This window comes from Anomalospiza imberbis, chromosome 3 (assembly GCF_031753505.1).
Source record: "Anomalospiza imberbis isolate Cuckoo-Finch-1a 21T00152 chromosome 3, ASM3175350v1, whole genome shotgun sequence".
Taxonomy (NCBI): domain Eukaryota; kingdom Metazoa; phylum Chordata; class Aves; order Passeriformes; family Viduidae; genus Anomalospiza; species Anomalospiza imberbis.
Window position 1 is genome coordinate 42,133,261 of NC_089683.1, and position 25,738 is coordinate 42,158,998.

The 25,738-nt window shown below is 42.0% G+C and overlaps 2 protein-coding genes and 1 long non-coding RNA gene across 6 annotated transcripts in view; 2 read left to right on the forward strand and 1 right to left on the reverse strand.

Moving 5' to 3' along the window:
- Nucleotides 1-10,694: 10,694 nt before the first annotated feature.
- The window catches only part of GRIK2 (glutamate ionotropic receptor kainate type subunit 2), a 354,225-nt gene continuing 339,181 nt past the window's right edge, over nucleotides 10,695-25,738 (forward strand). For 2 of the 4 annotated variants that reach the window (XM_068184149.1, XM_068184151.1), the window contains exons 1-2: nucleotides 10,698-10,877; nucleotides 16,110-16,512. In XM_068184149.1, the coding sequence (XP_068040250.1) occupies nucleotides 16,398-16,512 (115 nt within the window). In that variant the 5' untranslated portion in view covers nucleotides 10,698-10,877; nucleotides 16,110-16,397. Of the gene's footprint in view, nucleotides 10,878-16,109; nucleotides 16,513-25,738 lie in introns of all 4 variants that reach the window. The other 2 variants (XM_068184153.1, XM_068184150.1) reach the window with 2 other exon arrangements.
- LOC137470605 (uncharacterized) lies at nucleotides 16,478-18,167 on the reverse strand. Its single transcript, XM_068184154.1, has 2 exons — nucleotides 17,243-18,167; nucleotides 16,478-17,147 (listed from the first exon to the last, which is right to left on the reverse strand). The coding sequence occupies exons 1-2, from the start codon at nucleotides 17,594-17,596 to the stop codon at nucleotides 17,055-17,057; spliced, it is 447 nt and encodes a 148-aa protein (XP_068040255.1). The 5' UTR covers nucleotides 17,597-18,167; the 3' UTR covers nucleotides 16,478-17,054.
- LOC137469887 (uncharacterized) lies at nucleotides 19,936-22,865 on the forward strand. The gene is made up of 2 exons (XR_010996753.1): nucleotides 19,936-20,107; nucleotides 20,234-22,865. It is a non-coding gene; the product is annotated as an uncharacterized lncRNA (long non-coding RNA).

Below are 25,738 nucleotides of genomic sequence, written 5' to 3' on the forward strand. Positions count from 1 at the left end.
ACTCCTGGCAGCTGTCCCAACAGCTTGTCCCAACAATATCTTGTTGTAGCTTTCAAGAAATTTAGAATATTTTATTTCCCTTCTAATACTGTTCTTAAGTTCCTCCCAGCCAGCAAACTGTCAATTCTGGAACAGCTTTTAGATTTCTCTTATACTTCCTAATTTTCAGTTTCAGGTCCAGGTTCTGCTGTTTACAGCATTGCTTTCATCCTCTCCTGCTTATCCTGAACTTTCTCTCAGAATAATATGTCCAACCACCTTTTTTGTTCTGTCAGTGACTTCAAAATTCTAGTTTCAGCAATTTCAAATAATGAAAGAAGTCCTTCTTTGTCCGTTTCCCTTCTAGGAGATTCTCCTGCAAAATGTATTTCAACCATATCTTGTGATTAAGCTATAAAGATTATTTTTGTGGCTGTCCAAACCTGGACCATTAAGCAGTTCTCATCTCTGAAATGTGATCTTCATTTCTTAGTTTGCATATAGGTGCTAGCACAGTCTCCAGAGAAGGGAGTCCTTGCACATCATTAAATGGCTTCTCTAAGTCAGATCCTAATTTGACAAGGTATTTGACTAAATATTCAAATTGTGCTGACTACAATGCTTAAGCTGCTCTCCCAGAAGCTGACTTTTGTCCCCAGCAAGTGAATGGTAGCAAAGAAATTAGAACACAAAGTTCTAAAAAAAGGCTTAAAATGTAAAAATATTCGATAAGTGAGCCAACTATGGGAGGTGTCCACTGGACTTGCTATTTGTAAAGAGAGAATGACTGGTGGCTGATGTGACAAAGATTGTCTTGGGTACAGCAATCAAAAATATGAAGTTTGTGATTCTTCAAGAACTAAACAGGTGGATCATCAGAACTGCTACCTTGACCTCTGGAGGGCAGACTTTGGCCTCTTTAGAAGACTGGTTGTAAGAGTTCCTTGGAAGGCAGTTCTGAAGGACAAAAGAGTACAGGAAGGCTGGATATGCTTTAAGAAGGAAATCCTAGAGAAACAAGAGCAGGCCATCCACATGGGCCAAAAGATGAGTTTTTGGAAAAGAAGACCAGCCTAGCTGAACAGAAAGCTTTGGCTGGTACACAGGGTTAAAAAAGAAGTGTAATGCCTTTGGGGAAAGGGGCAGATCACTCAGAAGAACTATAAGGATGTTGTGAGGTTATGCAGGGGAAAAATTAGAAGGGCCAAAGCCCATCTAAAGCCTAATCTGTCTACTACTGTAAAAGACAACAATTTTTTTTTTTTTTCAAGTACATAATTAACAGAAAGAGAGCTAAAGAGAATCTCCATTGTTTACCAGATGCAGAAGGACAAAGGATAAGGAAAAGACTGAGGTCTTTTTTTGTCTCAGTCTTTAATAGAGTTACCTGAGTACCCAGCCCCCTAGGCTGGAAGTTACTGATGAAGAGAAGAATGAAGCTGCCATAAATCAAGATGAAATGGTCACCAACCTGCTCTGTCACTTAGACATGCACTAATTTATGGAACCAGATGACATCCAAGCAAGGGTACTGAGGGAGCTTGGGGAAGAGCTCACTAAGACACTCCATCATTTACCATAAGTCCTGCCTGACCAGGGATGTCCCACTTGATTACAAATTAGCAAATGTGGTGATCGCATACAAAAACAGTCAGAAGGAGGATTCAGAGAACTACAGGCCTGTCAATATGACCTTGGTGCCAAGGAAGGTCATGGAGCAGATTGTCTTGAAGGCCATCATAAGACACATGCAGGACAACCAGGAGATCTGGGACAGACAGCATAGGTTTAGTAACGGCAGATCCTGCTTGACTAACTTGGTTTCCTTCTCCAACAAGGTGCTTAAGGGTCAGGAAAGGCCATGAATTTTGGTATGGTTTCCCACAGTATTCTGCTGGAGAAACTGGCTGCTCATGGTGTGGACAGGTGTACTTTTCATTGGGTAATATGGCTCAATGACTGGCTCAGAACATAGTGGTGAATGGCGTTAAATCCAGCTGAGGGACAGTTACGAGTGATATTCCACAAAGGTCAGTGTTGGTGCCAGTCCTGTTTAATGTCTTTATCAATGATCTGGATGAGAGGATTGAGTGCTCCCTCAGTAAGTTTGTGGATGGCATTAAGCTGGGAGTGTTGATCTGATAGACAATAAGAAGGCTGGATCAATGGGCCAAGGCCAATTGTATGAGGTTCCACAAGAAGTGCCAGATCCTACATTTCAGTCACAACAACTCCATGTAGGGGTAAAGGCCTGGAGCAGAGAAAGTCTTGCCTGGAAAGTGAGCCAGAGGAAAAGAAACTGGAGGTGTTGGTTGACAGTCAGATGACTGACAACCAGCGGCATGCCCAGATGGCCAAGAAGGTCAATGGCATCCTGGCTCGTATAAGAAATAGAGTGGCCAGCAGGTGTAGGACAGTGATTGGCCACCTGTACTAGGCACTGGTGTGGCTGCCCCTTGAAATCTGTGTTCAATTTTGGGCCCCTCACTACAAGAAGGACATTGACGTGCCAGAGCACGTCTAAAGAAGGGCAATTGAGCTGGTGAAGTCCAGTCCATGATCTTAGAAGTCTCTTAGAACATAAACAATTTTGTGATTCTATAAAAATGAATTAGAAATAATTAATAAAGGTGTTTGTTTTTATATATTTTTGTGGCCCCATTACTTCACTTATGGTTATCACTGCTAAAGTAGGTCATTATTCTATTTTATAATATAATGCCATGGTATGTGACTTCCTATCTACTTAAGATGCATATTGTAGAGGAATGTGCCCCAGGGGGTATTTTCACATACTAGAAATTGCTTTCCATATCTGATAAACTGCTTAGGTTTGAATAGTGGAGCAATTTCCTTTCCTTTCTTCCTCTGAAATGGACCAAATATATTTTATATAGTCTAACTAAAATAATTTCAAGGTAGATTAGAAGCATAGGCTTGCTTTGGGTGAAATTCACTTTCCAAAACCTCAAAGAGATTTAGACGCTGCACGGATGTTGTAATTTTCTACACACTAGTACACTTTAATTCTTATGTTGAGTCTGAAGTCAATGGAGTACATTCTACCAGTTGTCCTAATGAGTAGCTAATACTGACACCTTGGTTGCTATGTGGCTGTCACCACAACTAATATGGGCTATGCAGTGCCATATATCTGAATCTTGATGGTGGATTTGTGTCAATTTCTAAATCCCAGGAAAATAAATAAGATTAATTATAATTCATCAGACTATATAATAGATTACTTGGTTTGAATGGGTGCATATTTGAGAATCAAAGTCTATTCTCATCTGTATATTAACCACAAAAATATCACCTATGAATCCTATTTATATTATCACTTTAAGATTAGGCATTTTGAACAACCTAGTACCTACGTCCCCTGCTATGATATTCCCCCTTGAAAATTATTTCTCTAGATTCACAATGAATAAATAACTCAGACACTTGGAAATCAGTTGTCTTGTAATATTGTAGATGTGATCAACAAGCACAAAGTTCCCCATGTATGGAGAGTTTGGGTGAAATTGCCAATATACTGGCAGTGTAACAATACACCTGTACAAAAACTGTTACAGCTCATTGATGCACGATTAATATTAATTATTTATGTGATATATACTGAGTGAGACATTAAAAAAGCACAATGATGATAGATCCATTTCATTCTTTTCTTATTGCTGAAGTTTAAATCTTATTTGAGTAAAAATTTGGCTGCAATGTTAAATTGAAGTTTCTTCCCATTATTAGAATGCCCTCTTCCATATTTACAGTTCAAGGTTGCCTATCTGTTAGGCATTATCTCATACTAGAGAAACTTCCATTCCCCATTAATTAAATTATAGTCTTACTTTTATTATCAACCATAGGCCTTTTTAAGGCTCTATTATCAGGTGGTGTATCCAGTTCTTGTTTAGGACATAGACCAGGAATTTTGCTCATAGATGTTTAAGTATTGTGCTTGTAAAAATTCACTGGTGGTGTTTCTGTGTTGCTTTTGTGTTTTTCTGTGTTGCAATGTTTAAGTATTGTGCTTGTAAAAATTCACTGGTGGTGTTGCTGTGTTGTTGGGTTTTGTTGGGGTTCCTTAAATTATTTAATTTTGTACCCATTATGACTGCTTCTAAGTTTAGATGCAAAACTAGGTCCCAATCATTTAATTTGCTCCACTTAGGTTTCGCCTTTATTTTTTTTTTCAAAGCTTCATTTATAGCCAGAGGGCTTTATTGGTCAATCTATTAATATTTTTCATCCATGCATCTAAATTAGCACTAGATTTGTAAAAAGCTAGAGACACACAAATCCATTAAATTGATAACTACATATTCCTATTTATATTTTTTAAGGGGGGAAGGGAAAATTCTATTGGGCTCAAAGAACAAAGCACAAGGATAAGACACTTGATAAAATATATTAGTATTCATAAACAAGACTATAGAGTTTCTAAGAATAAACCTGAACAAGACATGACACTTGCGTAAGCAAAATGGAATGTAGAAGTTGGTGCAAAACAGTTTTTTGGTATGCTGTTGAACCTCAAGGAGAGAAGAAGAAAAAAAAAGACTTCTCTAGAATTCTTTATGACCTACTAGGCTGCTATTGCATATTTACTATTGCAAATACTAATGACTTGTCTGCCTCATTTAAATGTTTGATGAAGGCTATATAGGAGCAACTGAAGAAATGTTTCTGGTTAGGCCCAGAATTTAGAATGTGTCTCAATAAATCAAAGTAGTGTTCTGGAAAAAAATAAGAATTATATTATACAAGCACAATTTTCTACATTGTAAATGAGTAGTTCAGGAAGTGCAAATGAGGAAACAACTAATCAGGGGTAGAAGAAAAGGACATAAATATCATTGTGACACAGCAAATATGAAACTACAATATCATGCTGTTGCAAAGGATTGGGATTTCTGGACAAGATGGGAACCTGAAAGCAGTAATAGTAGTCCTTCCTTCCACCCACTGCTTTTGTTGTAGTATTTTCTGTACTATATACAGTTCTGTTCCCTGTAATCCAGTGATATGGACCAACACTGGCAAAAGCAGTTTTGAGATACTTAGAAATCATCAAGAATAGAGTGGACTAGGGGAGACACAAGACAATCAAAAAGAATGGTTGAGACTGGAAGGGACCTCTGAAAGTCTTCTAGCCTAACTCTTTCCCCAGTCAAGTAAGGCTACCTACAGCTCTTTGCCTGGGACCATGTCTAGAGAGGTGGATACCTTCCAGGTGGGAGACTCCATTCACTCACTGGACTACCTGTGCTGATGTTTGCTTATGCTCACGGTAAAAAAGTTTGCTGATGTTCAGAGTGAACATCCTGTGTTTCAGTTGGTGCCTTTTGTCTCTGATCTTGTCCCTGGGCACCACTGAATAGAGCTTAGATCCACCTTCTTTGCACTCTCCCTTAAGATGTTTACATACGTTTATAAGTTTCTCCCTGTGACATCTCCAGGCAAACCAGTTTCAGAGTTCTCAGCCCTTCTTCTGTGGCAGATCCTTCAGTCCCTTCATCATCTCCTTTTGTTGGATGTTTTCCAGTTTGTTCATGTGTCTATTGTACCTGGGAGCCCAGAACTGGACACATTACTTCGGGCGTGGTCTCATCGGTGCTAACTGGAGGGTAAGAATCACCTCCCTCAACATGCTAGCAGCACTTCACTTAATCCAGCCCAGGATACCATCAGCCTTTTCCATGATGGTACATTGTTAGCTCAAGTTTAACTGCATGTCCACCAGGATCCCAGGGCAGCTAAGCAGTGTTGCAGCTAATCAACTGCAAATTGAGGATTGTTCATTCCCAGGTGCAGGACCCTGCCCTTGCTGGTTTTGAGCTTCATGTGATTCCTGTCAGGCCACTCCTCCATGGATGCTGCTGATGTCAGCATCCTTCTGGATGGCAGCACTATCCTCTGGTGGTCCTCCCAGTTTGGTGTAATTGGCAAACTGGATGAAGGCTCACTCTGCCCCATCATCCACATCGTTAATGAAGATGTGGAATTATGTGTTTGGAGTAATGACCCCTGGTGTACATTGCAATTTACTGGCCTCCCACTAGATTTCATGCTACTGATCATCATCTTCTGGGCCTGGTCATTCAGCCAGTTTTCCACCCACCTCACCATCTGCTCATCTGGCCTATACATCAACTTCTTTATGAGACTCTTATAAGAAACAGTGCAGTAGGCAATATCCACTGCTCTCCCCTCATCCACCAAGCTGGTCATGTAATTTTAAAAATGTATCAATTTGGTCAAACATGACTTTCCCTAGGTGAATCTATGCTGACCCCTTCTAATGATTTTACTGTCCTTGATGTGCCTGGAAACGGTTTTCATTATTAGCTGCTCTATCACTTTTGCAGGAACTGAGATGAAGCTGACCAGTCTGGAGCTTCCTGTGTCCTCCTTCTTGGCCTTCTTCAAGAAAGGAGTGACATTTAGCTTCCTGCATAATATTTTTTCAATTGTTCAGAAGATGGTTCTAGAGAGGAATAAAAACTCGTCTTTATGTCCTTTGCAGGTAAGAGTGATGATTGTCAATTGCCATAAGGCTGTTTGAGGCAATCAGAATATTTTCTAACAATGACAACAGCTAAGCCATGAAAGTCTATCTGGGAGGATTAAATATGGCAGTCTGTTGGAGAATATTGTACAATGGGTCATGACTGGCACCAAATAAAATAAAACTTCCTAGCCATGTATGTATGTCCAAAAGCATTCAGACAGAAGTTAAGCTTTATTCTTTTATGGCTTCTGGTAGTGTCTAGTTTTGCCCTCTTAGTAATGTAATACACTTACGTATATCTCTTCAATCATAAAGTGAGTCAAATGTAAGTCTTGAATCAGGTAAGGTAGTCCAAATGTGAGATATTAATTCTAGAGTTATGGAATATCATCTTGAAAAAGTCTAGACATTCTTATTAGTGAGAGTCATTGGATGATCCCATCTTGTTAGGAAAGAAGGAAAGAGAAGAAAACTGCTGTACAGATCGATGCAGCACTATGAGAAACATCACGCCTACTATGTTACACAGATCAGGACTTTTAAAATTAACAGTAACACATGAATAACACACAATGGCTACAAATTCCTCATCAGTTTTGTATGTGATTCATCAAACTGACATGGATATAACCTATGGCTCATTGTCTCCCTCAAGTGGATAATAAAAGAAAAGGGATTTGTTTTAGACAGATTTTTTGTTTTTATTCCATCCTGTTTGACTCATTCTTCAGTTTGAAGGGACATGGCTTGCTACATGCAGCCAGTTTGACCAAGAATATGAGTATACAAGGTCACCATTAAAAGCTGTGAAAAGGCAACATTTGGGAGGATAATTCTTTCTTTGCCCATGAGATGTACCAAAAATCTTTATGTCCTAACAATAGGAGACAGATTTCCTGAAAGGCCACACAGTATTGTTCACAATTGCAAGAGGGTAAAGAAATTAAAACAATGGCTGGCAGAAAGAATGAAAGTCAGTTGTCTGCAATCTGAAGTCCCGAAGATTTGCTTCAGTGTTTTCTGTGGCAGGGCACAAGCTGTGAACCACACATCTTGAACAAATGTCAGTACTCAGATTTGGGTCATTAAATTGGACAGAATCTGTTTAGGGCTGTTAAGCCACAGCATACAGAATCCCTAAAATATTGTTATTTTGGTTGGTTTGGGGTCTTTGTAGATCTGGCATTATAAAAAAAACATTTGATGGAAACTCTTTTGAAAGATCTTAAATTCTGTCAGTGTGTATGTTATAATAGCTGACTTAAATGGAAAGACAAAGCAGGAAAGAAAAAAAGTATAAATTATTCAGATTTACTGGGTACTAGTGATAGATTTCTGTGGGGAAAGGATGAATCTGTCATCCTTTGGTAATTTCATTTTGGAAGGCTTAAAGGAATTAGGCTACAAGTTCACATTACTCCTAACTTTGAGGTGTAAATGCACCTAATGGGAATGTAATAAACCCAGATAATTTAATTTAATATGTTTAAAAATATTGCTGAGAAAGCCAAAAAAACCCAAAACCTATTCTCACAAAGATCTTTGCAGATGTGTTTACTTTTACTGGGGTTAAATTCTTATTGGCATATATAAAAATTATTTTAAATGAATGGTGTAAATTTGACATATATATTCTTATTTGATAAGTTTATAAATCGCAATTAAAATAGTCAACAATAAAACAGAAGCAAGCAAGAAGCTTGGGGGGTAGCTTGGGGAGGTTATGAGGTTTTGGGTTTTGTTTTTGTTTTCTTTGTTTTTGTTTTTGTTTGTTGTTTTGTTTTGTTTTACTTTGTGTTTTCTTGTTACAGTCCAGAATCTTGTGTAGCAAATTCTCTGGTACATCTCATTTTGAACACTGACAAACTGAATCTGTACTTTCCTGTTTCTTTCTAGTGGTCAATACTGATAAAGTTCAAAGTTCCTTCAGTGTAACTGGGAAGAAACATGAGAAGTTCTGTCAGTATTGAAATGAAGGAGTTTTGCAATAGTCAACACTTGAGAAATTACAATCACAGACTGTCTTCCCATTATGTCCCTGACTTGCAGTGTGGTCTTAGGCTTGTTCATCCAACATTCCTGCTCCAATATTCTTCATTTGAGTACTAATGAGACATATGCAAAGTCCCTAAATACCCTGAACAATAGATAACAATAAGAAGACAACAGCACTGGTGGCACTGGGAAACTCTTTCTTGTCAGAGAGGACCTAATTCTTGGTAAACTGTTGTTGGCTAAGGAAAGCACTGAGAATTTCATGTCTGGACAAAAATGTAACCCAGGCAACAAGGGAAAAGGCTCTAAATCAATGTAGTTGAGTTGAAGTGAATACATGAGGGTATTACACAATCCATCTGCAATGTTAGAACCATACCCCTTTTCTTCCCCTTGCCTTCCTTTCTGCCATCCTAGAGTGACAGCTTTGACTCATGTATTTTTATGTTTGACTCGCTCTCTGTTTGTTCTCTGGTCAGAAAACTCTGGATAGTAAGTAACAATGCAAAAGCAGTCAGTGATAAAGAAAAAGGGATAAAATCACCGAATCAGTGCTTGCACAAACGTTTGATCATCCGACCTCACACACTTCCCATCATATGGCTGATCTTGCAGCGTTAACCTGCCTTGCTTTCCCCGGAGATCGTGGAGATGACTTGGTTGCTCTTGAGGCGATCCCCGCGACTCCTTTCCCTCCTGCAGGATCGCGCAGAACTCAGCTTTCCACGACGTTCTTCCACTCAGTTTTCCACCCGCGGTCCGCTTAGTCCTGGAGTTCTGGAGAAGCAACCTCCTGCCCAGCTCCCTTCACCGCCCTGGGTGGCATGAAGCGCTTTGCTTTAGCAGTGCGTTTGCTTTTAACAAGAGTTATCTCCATTACCGCTTCAGGCAAATGAACTGACTAATGAGTTTTTTGTCGGCCATGGAAGTGTGCTGCAAGTAATTAAGGGATATGCTGTGGGACCGATTAAGCTGCAAGTCACAGCGGCCGGAGCCCAATCGCTGCGAGCCCGTCGCAGTCTGTGCCGCCTGCGCTCGGCTCCACAATGGGATCATTGACTATTTATTTACTTCGCACAACAACTCTGCTGTTTGTTTAATTATAGGAGCTTTTCAGTCACCCACCCCCACCCGCTCCAATCCCATCTCTTCAGCGCTTTTTGAGTCCTCCCCTCCCGCCTCTGATAAGTGCTTTGTGGCTTGGGTAGATGAAGTGGGGCAACGCCTGAGCATCCTTTGTGGGGTACGGGCTGCGCTCCCCCGGCGGATCCGGGACGGGAATTTTCCGTCAGGGAACGACGAGGAGACAGGGATTTTCCTGTCAAATTGCTCATCACATCTGCCTGGAGGTCAGACCTCGAGAAGGCTGCACTGTGGAGGGGGAGGCGCAGGGGAAATCCTGCAGCTCTTCAAGGCATGTCCGAGTCACGAAACAAAATCGGGAGAAGCTCACAAGAGGCGAAGAGACGCCTGTGGCGCTGCGGGGGCGAGTGCGGCTGGGCGAGGGAGGCGCTCCCGCAAGGCGGGGCGGACGACACATTTCCCACCCCAATTCACCAGGGAGGCCTTGGTCCTTTTACCACAGCCCCCCTCCCGCAGCGTTGACGCTTAGGAGCGAGTCGGGGGCGGGGGGAGGGGAGGGCGGTTGAGGCAGATATGGTCGCCCACTCCCTGGATCCTCTTCCAGCCCGGGGAAGTGCCCGAGTTTGGTACCCTCTAATTCAAGGAAGGAGCGGGGACAGGCGGGTTTCAGCATGAGAACAAGTCGGGAAGCAGCCGAAGCTTTTTCTAGCTCCCCCGCAGGCTGAGATAGGAGCACCCACTCACCCCCGCATCCACGGGGAAAAATGGGGACGGGCAGGGGTCTTTGAAGCTGTTTCACAAGCGCAGGACACAACTCCCACTTTCTCCGCGTTTACAAAACGGGCTCGGGGACCCCAGTTAGGAGCTTGGACTTTCAACGCCGTGAATAGTCGCTGTCCGGCGAGTTCGGGCTCTTCGGGCGATGGCCCGGGAGGGAACCCTGCGCCCACCGATGGCCGGCAGGCACCGGCGAGACTTGCCAGTGTGGGGAGATGGCAGTGGCGGCAGTAGAGAAAGCAGGTTTCTGCTCCTTTAAAGGGCGCTGAACAGCGCTCCCGAAGGGAGGCGGATCTCCCTCCTTCCTCCCTTCCCTCCCTCCCTTCTTCCCTCCCTCCCTCCCTCCCTCCTTCTCGCTCTCCCTCCTCCCTCGCTCCCTCCTTCCCTCCCTCCCCGCTTGCCGCCGCCGTCAGTGGTGCCCGGACGCCGGCTGCACCGCAGCCCGGGCTGTCCCCGGCGTCCTGCCACCGCCCTTCCTCCCCCGCCTCCGCCTTCCTCTCCCTCCCCGATTCCCCTCCCGCAACTCAAGGTAGGAGGATGTCCCGGGGTCTCCGGCTGGCCGCCACAGCCGGAGGGGTTGCATGCCAGTGAGGGGCTGCGGGGGGCCGGGGGTGGCGAGGAATGCACCGTGGCCGCGTTGTGCCGAGAGCTGCACACCACGATGGCTCTTGGCCAGGTGTCTCAGGGCAAAGGCGGGCGTTGAGCTGGCCGACCCGAGCGCTATTTCTGCCCGGGTCTGTCCCTCACTGTGGGGAAAACAGACCTGTCGGCTTCCTGTCTTCCTTCCATCGCTGCTCCGCATCGTCAGAGCCGCCGCTGGCCCCACGCTGAAAGTGGAGGTGTGGGAAGAGGGAGCAAGAGGCCAGGGCAGCGCAGCCCCCCGATGCCCCTCGCCCGGTGCCCTCCCGGTAGCCCGGAACTCCCTCCCACAGCCGGAGCGTTGCTCCCAAGCCGGGCTCAGGGAGGCCGAACTGGCTGCATTGAGGATGTGCCCCCCGCTCTCATGGGGGAGCGGAGGTGACAACCGGGCTCTAACTTCGCTAGAGTTGTGGGTGGACAACAATCTCTACTTCCGTAAGGTCTCCTCTTGCCCCTACCCGGCCCCCACCGTACGGCGCAGACAGTCCCCCTTTCAGCTTATCGGCAGCCCTGTAATTTATTTCTGAACAAAATCAGCATTCTTTGGGTGAGCATCCATCACTAAAGTAGCCAGGGCGCTGACACTCTCTGGAAAGCAAGAAACATTCCTGCCTACGGAGTGCAGGCATGACAGCAAGAGCTTTGCATGCACTGAGAAAGAATGAATAGATTGTAATGGAAACCTCTCTTCACATTCTCCTTAGAAACTTTTGGGGGAATACAGCAGGAAAAGCATAAAGCATCATCATTTTCCTCCAAAAATCTTGCACAGCTTCCCCAATCCCAAAGGAAGCTGGAGGAACCAAAGGCTGATCTGTAGATCATGTCAAAAGTATTTGTTTTTGCTGCTTAAAACTTGCTAGGAAAGTGCATTGCTGTGATACTCAAAAGTGCCTGAACAAGAAAGTCCATTGCACACTCACTTCATTAATTAGAATACAAGTCTTTCCACTAGCTAAAAATTAATTACCATCTTAAAATGTCATTAATCATTGGCACAGCAGAAACTTGGTTGTAAATTTGGACCGAGATAATAACAAACAGAGAAGGACTTACGGGTTCTTTTTTATAGCTGGTGAGAGTGAAATGCCAGTGGGCCGCAATTTGTTTTAAATGATAATATCAACATTCATTTGAATACTTTGGCAAACGTTTTAGAAGGGAGAACTGTGTTACTGCTTTGTCAGCAGAGCTGCATTACTTGATTCTAGAGATCTAGAAATGCTGGTCAGCTGTTGCAGTAAGCTGTGGCTCTCCTCACACCAGACTGCAACAGCAGGAGGACTGTGGTGGCATGTGAATCTGAAACGTTTGCAAGGACTTGCCGAAAAATGTCCAAGAAACATTTGGGGGACCATATGTTGTACATACATTAAATTTATAGCAGCTGCTGTTGTGAGAGGTCAAAGTAGTAGATTACATTATATAAAAACCTCACTATCTGTTCTTAGAGGCACAACTATGACCTGAAAATAAAAGCTCATTCCTTTCTAAAGTAATATGATAAAACTATACACCCCAGTAGGTGGCAGCTATCTGGAACTGGGTTAACTTTTATAATGATAACAGCACATAAAAATTAGATCTGATGGGAAAAGCTCCTGATATAGTAAGGTAATCAGAATCACATATCTCCCCTTTCCAAAAGAAACATTATGTACATAATGTACACCATTTATACTTGACACACACCTAAAACTGTAGTAGGTTTTTATTACCCAGAAAAGATGTAAGGCCTCAGGCTGTCTTTTCTTCTTTCCCTGTCTATAGCTGGATTACTATTTTTCTTATCAGCTACACTTGAACAGAGTCCTGTGTATTAAAGATGTCCTTGTGTATTGGAGATGTGTTACCAATATGTCTACAATAGGTGACCAAACAAATCAAAACATATATCCAAGGAATTGTAGATTTCCCAGCTGATGATCACTGAAGTGTAGAGGGCAGTTTCGTACAGACTTTAATATGAAAAGAGCTGTGTAACAGTGATGACAAGATCCCAAAACAGAAGACCAGCTTATCTACCATGACATTTTGTTAGGGATTTCCAGACTTTGAATTGTACATCTCACAGGGAAAGAAATATTGAAGGCACTGAGGATATTTACCTATTTTTGTGTTGAAATCAGTCTGCAGGATGCAAGAAGGTATTCTTTTCTTTTTCATGAAGAAGTGGAGCTAAAGTCCAAATAACAGAAAAGGAGTCTAGGGTGGGGAAGACTGAGGCTTTAGTCAATTATATAGTCTATTAATTGTCTTCAGTCACCAAATACTTAGTGAGTTCTAAACATCTGATATCTTGTAAGATTTATTTTTTTTATGTAAGGGACTCGTATTCTTGAGAAAATATTTCTGGGTTAACTACGAATTTTCTTCAAGGTGGGAGTTAGGGTTTGAAAGAAGGGGGAGGAATGTTAATACAGAGCATTAGGCGATGTCTGCTAGTAGATAAGGAGAACATAGGTACTTCTTCTGAACCCATAAGATGCCATAAAATAGCTGGCTAGCTAACATAATAGAGGACATAATAGATATATATTTAAAGAAGCCGATAACAGATTTTAATTTCCTTTCCGCACTGTGAAATGACTGGAAAGGGTGAAAAACCCCCAGGCGTTTTGACACCTGAAGCGGCGGGGGCGGCCGGGAGCGCTGTCCGCGGTGCTTGAGGGGCCGCCCGGGGCGGCTCCGGGCGCTGTCCGCGGTGCTGAGGCCGCTGCCGGCGGCGGGGGCTGGCGCGGGGGAAAGGAAACTCGGTGTGATCCTCAGGCGTCAGACCAGGGGCTGCAGCGTGGGCTGCTGAGTGTTTAATAGTAACAGGAATTAACCACAAGTTGTTTTATGATTCCAGTTCTAAACGCCTCCGTGAGTTAGGTGCTCTGTTGGGCTGAGATTACAGGTAGCTGTATTTTTTTTTCCAAGAGACTTTAGAAAATCAAACTGGTAACAAGAGTCACTTTGACCAAAGTTTATGTATTGTTTAATGTGCTAAACCTGACGCCGAATATTATATTTTCAAAACTTCTCACCATAACAAAATGAAATAAATAAATAAATAAATCCTGTTAGACTGCAAGCTGCACCTGAGCATTCACAATTAAAAACGTATCTAAATCATATCCTTTATTTCAGCAACACCAGGGAGGGAGACAATGAACTTTCACAGTGTTCACGTGGATTGGTTTTATTTCTCCTTGGACTATGAAAAAATAGAAACGAGTAGAAGAGAATAAATGAAATAGTAAATAGAAGAAAAAGCATCTCTCTGCATTTTTTACTGGGAGATATTCTAAGTGTGAACTGAAGGAGTCGCTAGATATCCTTGCTTTTAACACTAGGTGATCTTTTTAAAGTGCTCCAATAGTCAAATCGTCTGATTGAATTCCCTGCTAGACTGCAGAACTAGCCATTCATGATACTTATTTTTGACACTGCAGTTATACCTCCATCTTAAGGAAAAAAAAAAAAATCAATGATGTTTAATAATCCTCTCGCAGGCTGTACATTTCTTTTCATCAGCATTTTACAGTGTTTTAAGTAAAAGTGTGCAGAGGAAATCAGTAAGGCAAAATGATAAAAAAGTTACTGAGAATTGCTAACACTTCTAGGGGTACAGAGCATAAGCACTACAAGTTATAATCCTAATGTTGCTGTTACTTATTTACAAGTCTACAACACAGAGATGTTAATTAAGAATAAACTGTAACTCATCTCTGCCATGCTCTGCTTCTGATAGATTTCACAGTGTTCTCATTAGCTTGGCATCATTGGTATTTACTTCTGTAAAGTCAGGTTTATTCTATGTTTTTTCTGTATATTTCTGTGGGGAAAGTCTCCCAGTGATATTTTCTTTATTAATGAAAAGCAAAGGAGGGAGATAAAGGAGACAAAAGAGGTCTGTAGGCGGAATGTAGAAAAAAAAAATCATTCTCCTGATGGGAAATACAGGAATTATATTTCAGTGTTTGTAGTAAAGCTCAAGCAGGTTCAGCAAATCCTGACTTAGATTGCAAAGTCTGGCAGTCCTGGCTTAATGTATTTCAGTGGATGCAGACACACAATTAATTGTATTTCCAAGGAAAATCTAAAGTAGTCCACAGAATGGGTTTATCCTCTTTGTAATACCTGGTCAAAAACCAAAAATCTGTGGCTGCATTTCCATATATAAACTCAGTATTCCATTATCAAATTGGGAAATGCTGTTGTTCTTACTGAGGATAGGAAAATGACAAACTACGTAGATCATAGTACAGGGAGGAACAGCAACATTTCCATAATACTAGAGTGAAAGGAAAGCAGAGTGCAAAATAAAAGAGAGTGGCAGAATAAAGTGAAAATCATAAACTAGTAAATCCTGCAACAACACTGCAATTTCAAGCAAGTTTAGCGAAACAAGTCTGTGTATTCAACAAGGTTGTCCTAGCGCTGCCGGTTCCTGTTACCTTGCAAAAGCAGCCTGGTGCTCCGTTATCACTGAGTCCGGAGCAAGTTCCTAGGGACAGTCAGTACACAAGCCATAGCATTTATCCTACTTCATGCATTAAAATTAGTAACAGTTAATGATTGTCATTTTTTTTTCTTTCCCAAACCTGAACGTTACTCTGATAACCTGCATGACTTAGTTGTCAGCCTTCTCTTTCACAACTCTAAAGCTAAGTGATCTCGACCCAAGCAGTCAGCTATTGAAATACAGAAACTGATTTTCACACAACCGATTCCCTTCTCCTTTCTAGCAGCACTCCCCCCCCCCCCGCTCCCCCCTCCCCCGCCCCTTATAGCTATTGTTCAGAACAACTGAATAACTAATAACAATAAGAAGCATGTAAATATAACCGAGCTGTTTTTTTTTTTTTTTTTTTTCTCCGACAAAGCTGGGCGATCAGATCGGTTGCATAATAGAAATTGGGAAGGCTGTCTGGCAGGCAGCCTTAAGCAGAGAAGAGCTATCTCAATTTCTCTCACTTAATCTTGGCTTCGCGTCAGAAGCTGTGCAGCAGTGCAGTAGAATGGGAGCACGGCAAAAGCTTCGCCAGTGAAACGGCGGGCGCTCGCTATGTGGCGGTACCTCAGCGATCTCTCGAGCTGGATTACCTATTGATTTTCCTCCTTTCTCGCCTCCCAGGTTTACTCGGCTGGACACTGTGTGTGTTTGGATTTCTCAAGGATTCTCCCCCGACTAACATGGATGTCCCACCATTCCTTGCAGTTGAAGGTTGCTCCTTGGCGCAGTGAATGAAGAACATGCAGGGATTGCTAATGGGTTTGGGAAGCGTAGACTCTGCTCTCTCTGTGACCATGCCGTGATCGTGTCTGAGGGCCATCAGTTTACGTATCCTCATTCTCACCCTACCGGGAAACCTGACGGCTTAGAAGGGGGAAGTAAGGCAGCGCGTGTGTGCATAGAAACATCATGAAGATTATTTCCCATATTGTAACTAATTCAGTCTTCAGATGCACCATTAGACTCCTTCTTTGCTTACTGTGGATTGGATATTCTCAAGGAACCACACATGTATTAAGATTTGGTAAGATTTCCCGACACTTTTTTCATTGTGTATTTAAGCCTGAATGTGATATGCGGAGGATTGACTCAGAAGGGGATGCTGGGGGAGAGCTGGGACGTGCTACCGGAGTCGGGCAGCGAAGTCCCTCTTTATTTGCATCCGGAGGGATGAATTGCTGTGTGATTTTTTTTTCTCTATCTCTGCTGCTCATTGTAGCCGTAGTAACGGCACGATGGTGATGATAATTATAATAACAATAGAAAAAAGACTGGCAAACGTGGTTGCCTAAGGCTCTGCTCAGCTTGTGTGGCTTCCTTGTAATTGTTTCCATTGTTTTGCTTTATTGTTTCCATAGTAGAGGAAAGCATGGCTAATATGGTGATTGATCAGTTGAAAACCTGTCAAGTAGTTAAGTTTCGGCCGCCCGCCTCTGATTCCTCCCCCCCGAGCCGATCCCGTGCGGGCGTAACACAGTGATTTGAGACCTTTGGGCTGATCTCCCTTGAAGTATCCGTCTGTTTGCTTGACACTTGAGTGGCATTTAGGGTTAGAGAAGAGATGATTTATGTCTTGAGCGGTGCTCGGGGAAGAGCTTTTGCGGTACCTTTCAAAAGCACAGCTTTCCTATGCGAGGAAAGTTGTAGGAGTTCCTCCCTCTCCCAGGGAAAAAAAAAGGCAGATCAGAATGACATTTCAAGAATAGAGAGGGTTTAGAGTTTAAAGGCTATCCCAGCTGGACCAGGACACTAACCTTAAGAGCTCTGCCTGTGCAAGCGCGCGTGTTCGTGTGTTTAAGCAAGCGAGGCAAAAATTCCAGGCGCTGCATCCCATACAGAAGTTTTGCAGTGAGGAAGGGCAGGACGGAAAGTTCGGAAATCAGGTCCGAAGGGGTCTGTGCGGCCGGGGATGTCCTTCGGTGATAGTCTGGGGCGAAATACGATGGGAGCCCCGCATCAGCATCCTCCTGGTCGCCTGGGTACCGCGGGCGAGCCTCGGCAGGGGGCGGCCAGGAAGGGACAGGCTGACAATTGCTCCCCCAGACAAGCAGCAACCCCTGTGCCTGCCGACAGCACGAGTGGACGGAGGAAGAGCGGATCTCCCGCATTCCTGGTGTCCGCGATAAACTGTGGCAGCCGCTGCATCCATTTCTGTGGGGCACAGAAATCTCTGGCCTTTGCCTGGGAAGAATGCCTTGGTTTGTATCTATTTTAATTTAAATCAGCACCCCCGCATGCAGTTTTATATGAAGGGGAAGGTGAGTAATGATTAAAAAGTCACCAGGCTGTTACCAATCTCTGAATTCCTAGCAGCACTTTTTTTCTGCTTCCATCTGGTCTAAAGGTGGTGCTTATGGCACGTTGCTCTTAGCAACCGTCCTCAGGAATGCCTGTTTCTTTGGACATGGTTAAACGGGCCCGTATATCATTGTGGAGGTCTATTTTACGATCAGTCTGATCCATAATCATCGCCGTGAATTTAGTGCTAGGATGCCTGTAATGTGGCACTGGCCGGCTGTCTTTCCACGGGCGCCGAGAGTCTGTCTCTAGGAGCCTGAGTTATTTTCAGGTATAGCTATGTAAACAAACATATTCCAGGTCACAGCACTAGCAAGAGGTGGACTTTCCTTTTTTAGAGCGGCATTCCCTCTGAACTGTTAGTCCGGTATACCTCTAGAGACAGCCCTAGAGAGCAGCGCCTTGGCAAGCGTTAGAGCAATAAATAATCGCGAGGCTGAAAGGTGATGAAGCGGGTCTCTGTTACCCAGTGACATGGTGGTGCATGCGTATGTTTTACTGGGCTAACTTCCCTTCCCAGCTGCCTTCTGGTCACACAGCTGGCCAACGAGTTGTGCTCACTCCACTGTTTGTAGCAGCGAAGTAGAAATCAGTTTCTGCATCTCTGCCTGCTTTTCCCTGTCTTTGAAAAGAATTGTCGCCAAACCATCACTGAACATTAAAAGTAGGTAGGGAGCAGTTGATAAGTTTATTTTGTTGTGGAGAATGTTAGATGTGAAAAGAACAGGAAGACTTTTGCCTTGCTTTTCCTGGCCTGTTGCACATTTCTGTTTTAAAAGAGTCTGGATTTAGCTTAGTTCAGGCTAACTCACTCTGTGACCACGAGAGAACTTCCCCACCTTCTCCAAAGGCTGACATCTCTGTCTCTGCGTAGGGCATAGTAGGGTGGAGGGAGGGTGCAGGGATTGAGATGTGGAAAAGCTTTGGTTATTTCTGAGGGGGAATTCCCCACCACCCCCTCTTGGTTCCCGTGCTATCAGTCCCTTTGGGATGTCCTTGCAACCAGGAGGACGGGATGCCGTGGAGTCCTTCCCGAGGAGAAGCGAGATCTGAGGAGATTCCCTCCAGAAGGCAGCCTGCCAGCCCCCGCTCTTCTTCCTCAGCCAGCAGTGCTATGGCAACAGGGGAGAGCTTGAAGCCTGCCAGAGCTGCAGCCCCCTCATTCCTCCTGTGCAAATTAGCCACCATGGATTCGCATTGTCCTTCCCACGGCCTCTCTCATTGTTGGGACTAGCCAGCATGTCCTTTCTCTCTCTCCCTCCCTCTCTCTCTAAAGCTATCTTCTAGCAGCCACACAGGGAAGTCGAACCGCCTGACTTATTTGTCAAATTCGGGAGGTTATTTCTATATTATAAGGTCTGTACCTTATGGAGCAAACACGGAGAGAGGCTGGTGCGATGGCACCGTTCCCTCCCCAGCGTCACTTGCTTAGGCATCTGGACACCTGCCTGTTGCTGCTGCTGGAGTTGGGCGACGTGGTATTCGGGCATCACACCAGGCAATCTTCCTGAATGCCACAGTGCTTCATGGGGAATGCGACCAAGCTCCCTCAATTGCCCTTTCGGAACAGTTTCTCACAAGCGAGCCCAGGGAACTCTCAGGTTTTCTATATGGGTACTCCGGGGTGTCAGATGGGAACAGCCCTGAATCACTAATGCGGATAAAAGGATAAGTCCCACCTTGACGAGTGAGAAAAGCAGCAGCAATATGTGTCTCTCCGCTGTGCTAAGTGTGATGGAAACCTTTTCCTTATCACTTGGCACCGAACAAAAGCCAAAATACCGGACCACTGGCACATCCTTTACGTTATCGGGGATCACATTTCTCAGCTTTCCGATTCACTGCCCCTGTGTAAACTCAGATCCATGGCAGCGGCTCCCAAGAAATTCCAGGGAACTCGGAGGATCCAGAGCCCAGCCGATCGGCCTCTCTGCCCACGACATGAGACAGGGCACGTCGGGGTGCTTTTCTTAGGTCTGCCTTTACCCCCTGAAAGCATCTCGACCTTGTCCTCAAAATGATGAATTAACAAGCCCATTAAGAGCTGTCAAACGCCTGGAATTGCTCACCTGTGTTTTCAGAAACCCACCCCTTTTCTTGCCCAAGGCAGCAAGAGCCTGGGCTATTTAAACCCCGTTTTTTTCCCACCTACTACCACTATATGGAGCTTGATTGTCAGCGCTTTGAAGTCTGGAGAGCTCTAAAATGCCCTTTTTAAAATTTAAACTGCCCGTTTTCGGCCTTGTCTCTACTGCTGTGAGCAGTTCATCTTTCCTACAGCAAAGGTGTGAAGAGAGACCTACGACGGGAAGGTGAAAGCGGTTTGGCCACTGTATTTGCTCTCATTATTCCTGGAAATGTGGTGGAAGACTGAAGATCTTCACTGCAGGGTGCTCACTTACCTGATAAGTTTTAACCCACTTTGTGTGATGTTTTATTTTCTTCAGGACATTCAAGAAGGGTAAAGACAAGTAGAGGCATATACCTGTAGTTTTGACTTTTTGGTTCTTTGGAGTTGCCTGACTTGAAGCAGATGAGAGAGGGAGCTGAATGTTTTGTGTTACAATGAGCTACAAAGGAAGGGTGCGTGCGCGCATGTGGTTTCTTCCAGCTTAAAAGCAAAAGAAAGTCAAGAGAGAGATAGGAAAAACTTTTCAAAGGAAAAAGGAAGAGTTTTGAACTCTCACCAGAAGCATTTCTTACTAGTGACTATTTTTAAATTTTTTTTTCCTAAAAAATACTACACCGAGTCCTCATGAAGGCTAGCACTTTCCTATTACCCTACATAAAGTAATAATCATAGAAAATCAAATATTATAAAATCATGTACTCTTTGTGATTTAGAAAAAAATCTCCCTCATTTTTCAACTCCTTTTTGGGAACCTCCAGAGGGGAATTGCTAGACGTTTGAGTCTTCCTCTGTGAACATTTATATGGCTTTCATCTGACATGACACTTCTTATCTGAGCTCCTTTGTCTCAAACAGATTATCTCCATATAATTGTTTTTAGGAATGTGGCAAAACCAGAGAAGAGGTTGGCTCACTGAGTCCATTGCCTGTGGAGGTGACACTGGGTGTCAAAACACATGGTTCTGGGATTCAGGAGACCATTTTAAAATTGTAGCAATTAAAACCGGCGAAGTCATGGCACTGCAGTGGGAACTAGCTCTGTGCAGATGTGTATGAGACAAGAGGTCAAGTGAAAAATGCCTGCTGGGTAATCGAGTGGGGTTTTCTTAAGGGAGTTGCATTAACCCTCCTGGATGTATACTTTCTTTCCCTTGGATTTTGCATTAACATCCTTTTAGTGGGAGGAGGTAAGGTTTCTGCCTCTATTTGAGAGAAACAAAAAAATGTACACATCTTGTTTGAGTAGGGAAGGCAGTCTGCCTTTAGATCAAGAGTGTGATGAAAATCTGCAAGCCAAACTCTCATGGGAGCCCTCGGGGGTCCGTGTCTTGGCAAGTCCAGCATTCAATGCCAATGAAAAATTTACTGCCAAGGAGAAGAATCTTTCAATATCTGTTAACATCCTCATGAAGATGCATTCAAAATCAGTCTTACAAACAACAAGAGGAATCTTTGAAAGAAGAGTAAGGTTAAGAGCCTCGGCAAGGCAGCAAGGAGTTGAGAAGCTTTGTTATTGACTGGTCTAGATTAAACAGCACAGAGGAAGATTTCAATTTGATAACGTCACAACCCTTCCTGTTTTTCTTTGCTGCTTCTGCTGACAATTTTGTAAGGTAATTAAATTGGCTGATTGAAGTCACAGTGGTCATGGGGCGATAAAGACCGTTTGGATTTAATGGAATTTAGAAACAACGGTGCACTGCACACAACTCTTACAGAACGAGAATTTTAATGACTCATTCAGGGTGCTGACTACATAGAACGTCCTGGACGAGTTTAATTGAAAGGGCAAAGCTGATTAGCTGTATACAGTCTTTATTGCACTAGATAGGGGAATTAGACTTATCCTTTTAAAATACTCATTATTGCATTATCAAGATTTAGTGTAGGTTAAGAAAGCTTTCATCCGTGTGGGCTTTCTGGAATATCCCCAGATCCTTTCACCCCGTGTTTGGAACACCAATAGTCTTGTAAAATGATTTTCACACAATTTCCTGATAGATTGTATTCTTACTGATTACTTATTCTTACCTGATAGCTTCTTACTGTCTGTTACTTGTCCTTTGAAGAGATGCAATGTTCAGGTAATGCCTCCAGTTTAAATGTGGTTGCTAAAAGAAAAGGTTTCTGCCACCAGAGATAAAAAAATAGAGAAAAGGAGATTTTTCTAAACTCAAATATTAGAATATAATTTTATTAGTTTAGTTTTAGGATTTTTTTCCCATTTATTTATTTATTTTATACCAGAGGAAATCCCCTCAATTTAGGGAAAAAAGCAAACCAAACATTTTGTAGCCACTGTAAATAAAGCAGATCTTTGTACCCTACTCAATGTATTTACCTTGTCTGTTTCTGAGTTTTAACCTTCATCCTCTTTAATCCCTTTCAGAGGAACAATTACTAGAAGGTATGTCAATAATGCAAAAGAGAAAATAGAGGGTGCTTTATTTCCATACTCCCCAATCTGCAAGGCAAATTAATTTTTCCTGAATAAGCTTTTTATAGTGTTATGCTGTAATGTATGTTGGAAGATTAGATTAAACAGCATGATAACATAATGGCATAATGTTTCATTATGCTGTCACATCTGAACTGGAACATGGAGAATCAAAGATCACCATCATATTAATACTTATAATTTTGTGCAAGTTCTGTGCCATCCATGCTGTGTTCCCCCCTTTCTTCTCCTCACTCCTGCCCCATTTCCCCCCTGAATCCTTTGACTCCTTTGTTATAGAATATTAAATGTGTTGGGCACCTTCAATTTAAACAGCCAAAGCTCTCAGCAATGCAAAGAATACAGAGCAAACATGCAATGATCATTATTCCAATACTGGAACTCAGCCAGATTTGGATAAAGCAGGTGTTATAGCAGTGCTATGTAAAACACTTAGCAAACTCAAAACCAATCTAAATTTCATTAAAAACTACTTCTTAATGAATTAAAACCACCATGCTTTGTTTTCCTTTAGGCAAAAATTAGAAGTGGCAAATGGGTGCAAATGCTGAAGTCAAGACTGCTATTTTTGCATTGCTGCACTTGCATCAAAATTTGCAAGTGACTTGGACCAGTCATGGATCAGTCATGATTCAGATTTCCTTGAACATTATTCTTCTAGTCCAAAATGCTATTGAAACACAGTAACTCATCTAGGAATGTGTTTGGTATGTTGCTTTGAAATGAAATACACATTTTTATGTAACAGATTTTTTAAAGTGTTTCCATTTCCCGGTGTTTCTGCCTGGGACATAGAAAAAGTGTTCCTTACTGGTATTGTGAGTGGAGGCTACAGGAGGAGTAGTTTAAATTACAGCTACACTGTAGAGTTTAGATCACAAAGTTTGTTCTTAGTTCACAGTAAACTGAATGTGTGTTTTATTTTATTAGTATTTCCACTCACAGATTATTTAAAACCTATTTTTTTCAAAAAACCAGTTATTTGGATTTTAAGTCAATTGATCTAGGAATGTTGAAAGTGTCTGTCAGTCTTCCATCATGAAAAAACTTCTTTGTTAGAATCATCAATTCTTGTATAAAGCTTCATAGCTGACAGAAGAACAGTCCAGGGAGAGCTTTCCTACTTTGCTGTCAGGAACTGTTGTTTTGGAGACTTGATGTCCTTTTAAATTCAAATAATGATTACTTCCCCCCCACCTTTTTTTCTTTTACCTTTATATTTTCTGCATGTCTCTGTTTACTAATTTGAAAACATTCTATCTGATTTCAGTATGTATGGCTAAAGGTTAGCATCACATATTTACAGACAAATGAAAAAATGTGGTTTAATGGATGGGCAGAATAATTTTGAAAGGAACATATTTGTTTGGCTGTTTTTTATTAATTTTTGTACCTTGCTCCTGTATTTGATCCTTTCCTCGCACTTTGTCTTTTTCCTTATTTATTTTGAAATAGTGAAATGGAAAGTGATTTTTAGAGGAAAGAGGAATGTATATTTGAATATGTTTTTTTTCTGGTCCTTCTTGGAAAGTCTTTGTTTTTCTAACTTTCTGGGAAAAAGTAAAAAATCTGGAAGTCCTCATTTCTGTCTTGAAACTAAACTCCCAGTCTAAGCCGTACCTTAGGGCTCCTCTGCAGCATTTGGAGAGTGAAAGAGGCAGAAGGATTAGACAAGGTTGACTTAAGCTGGATAATTCTTGGATGGCTTAAGTTAGGCTAGATGAACCATGTCTCTCATGGGATCAGCAATATGGGAAAGTGAAAGTGGACTGAGTGGTCTTTTTTTGTTTTCTTTTCTGGCTTTAATGCCTATCATGACATATTGAGCTAATTTTTTTCAGATGGATATTTAAAAGGGAAGATTGATATATGAATGGGTCATCAGTTTATTCCTGACATGAAAGTACAAAAATGCTGAATCAAAGACTGCTCACTCATTCTGTTAAAAACCTACCAGCAAGTGGGTGGTGCTTGTTTTCACAATAGATAATCATAGTTAGTCCTGTAAATAAGGAGTTGTTTATGAACACATATATTTAACTGATTACTTTACAGAAATTTATTGAATAAAGCTTATCAAGCTTGCTTTAAAAGGTGCAGAAATATTGCACTCTGAAAAACTGTGCTGTCTTCATACGTAGTTCTTTATGTATGTCCAGTACAATATTTCAAATTGTTACAATTCTCTGAATATAGAAATAGCTATTACTTTAAAAAGTTTTTTGTCCTAAGCTAATTGATAATGAATGTAAAAACATTTTCTTAAAAATAAAGCATATACATGAGTAGGTAATAATCTGGGTAAATTTATTAAAGATTAGTTTATTGAACTTGCCATCCATTTGGGCTTTGTCCTTCCCTAGGAGCTAAATATATACCAGCTATTTCAATCAGCTCAAGAGCTAAACATATGTCAGCTATATCAATCAACTCACATTTATGCTGTTATTTAGAAGTTGCACAATTAGGACATGATTTATCGAAGAGTCCATAATTAAAATAATTACACTAGTAAGCATGAAACATTTATAAGACAATCTGAGGCTCATAGCTCACAATTGTAAAATTTACTTTCTCTTTTTTAAGCACGTAAGCAAATATTTTCAGTCCTGCCCTAACTGTTCACATTGCAAAACTTTGATGAAACCAGTTATTCTAATTGGAAACCAATTAATTCTTTTATTTCTACCTATATTTTTAGTGTGAGTGGTCAATCATCAGTCAATTCCAAATACTGAGATTGTCAGAGATGTACAGTCCTTGAGAGTTGAGTGCAAAGCTGACTTATGATAATGTGTTTTTAATCTTTACACCATGGATGAGAGGAAATTATGTAAAGTTTCTTATATGTAGTGATTCAAAACAACAATTTATGGATCAAATATTGGAATAAGATCACTTGTTGTATGGCTAAGGTCTGATTGTCCTCTAACTTTCTGTTCTGTTCAGTAGCTTATGTTAATATTAAGTGAAATAAGAATCAAATCTGTAAGCTGTAGCATGCTGTTTAGAAAAAGAGTGGCTTAGATTTTTCTCATGCTAAAATGCAGAAATTGTATTAAAGTTCATGGGTATTTGCAAGTTTATCCCAGGTATAGTCATTGCCTGTATGAACTGGTGATGGAGTATTCTTTCTAAGTTACATGATTAGGTCCAAAGTAATGTTGAATACAATGCTCTTCAAGGCAAACCACCTGTGCTGGTTACCATTAGCAAAGGTGTTAATTCCAGAACTTGTCTTTCCTTATAATTTTTTTCCCCAATTAAAGTCACACTACTGTTTTTGACATCTGCATTGGTTGTTCACTTATTATTGACCTTAACAATATGGAGGCATGTACTGTAAAACAAATTCAGCATGAT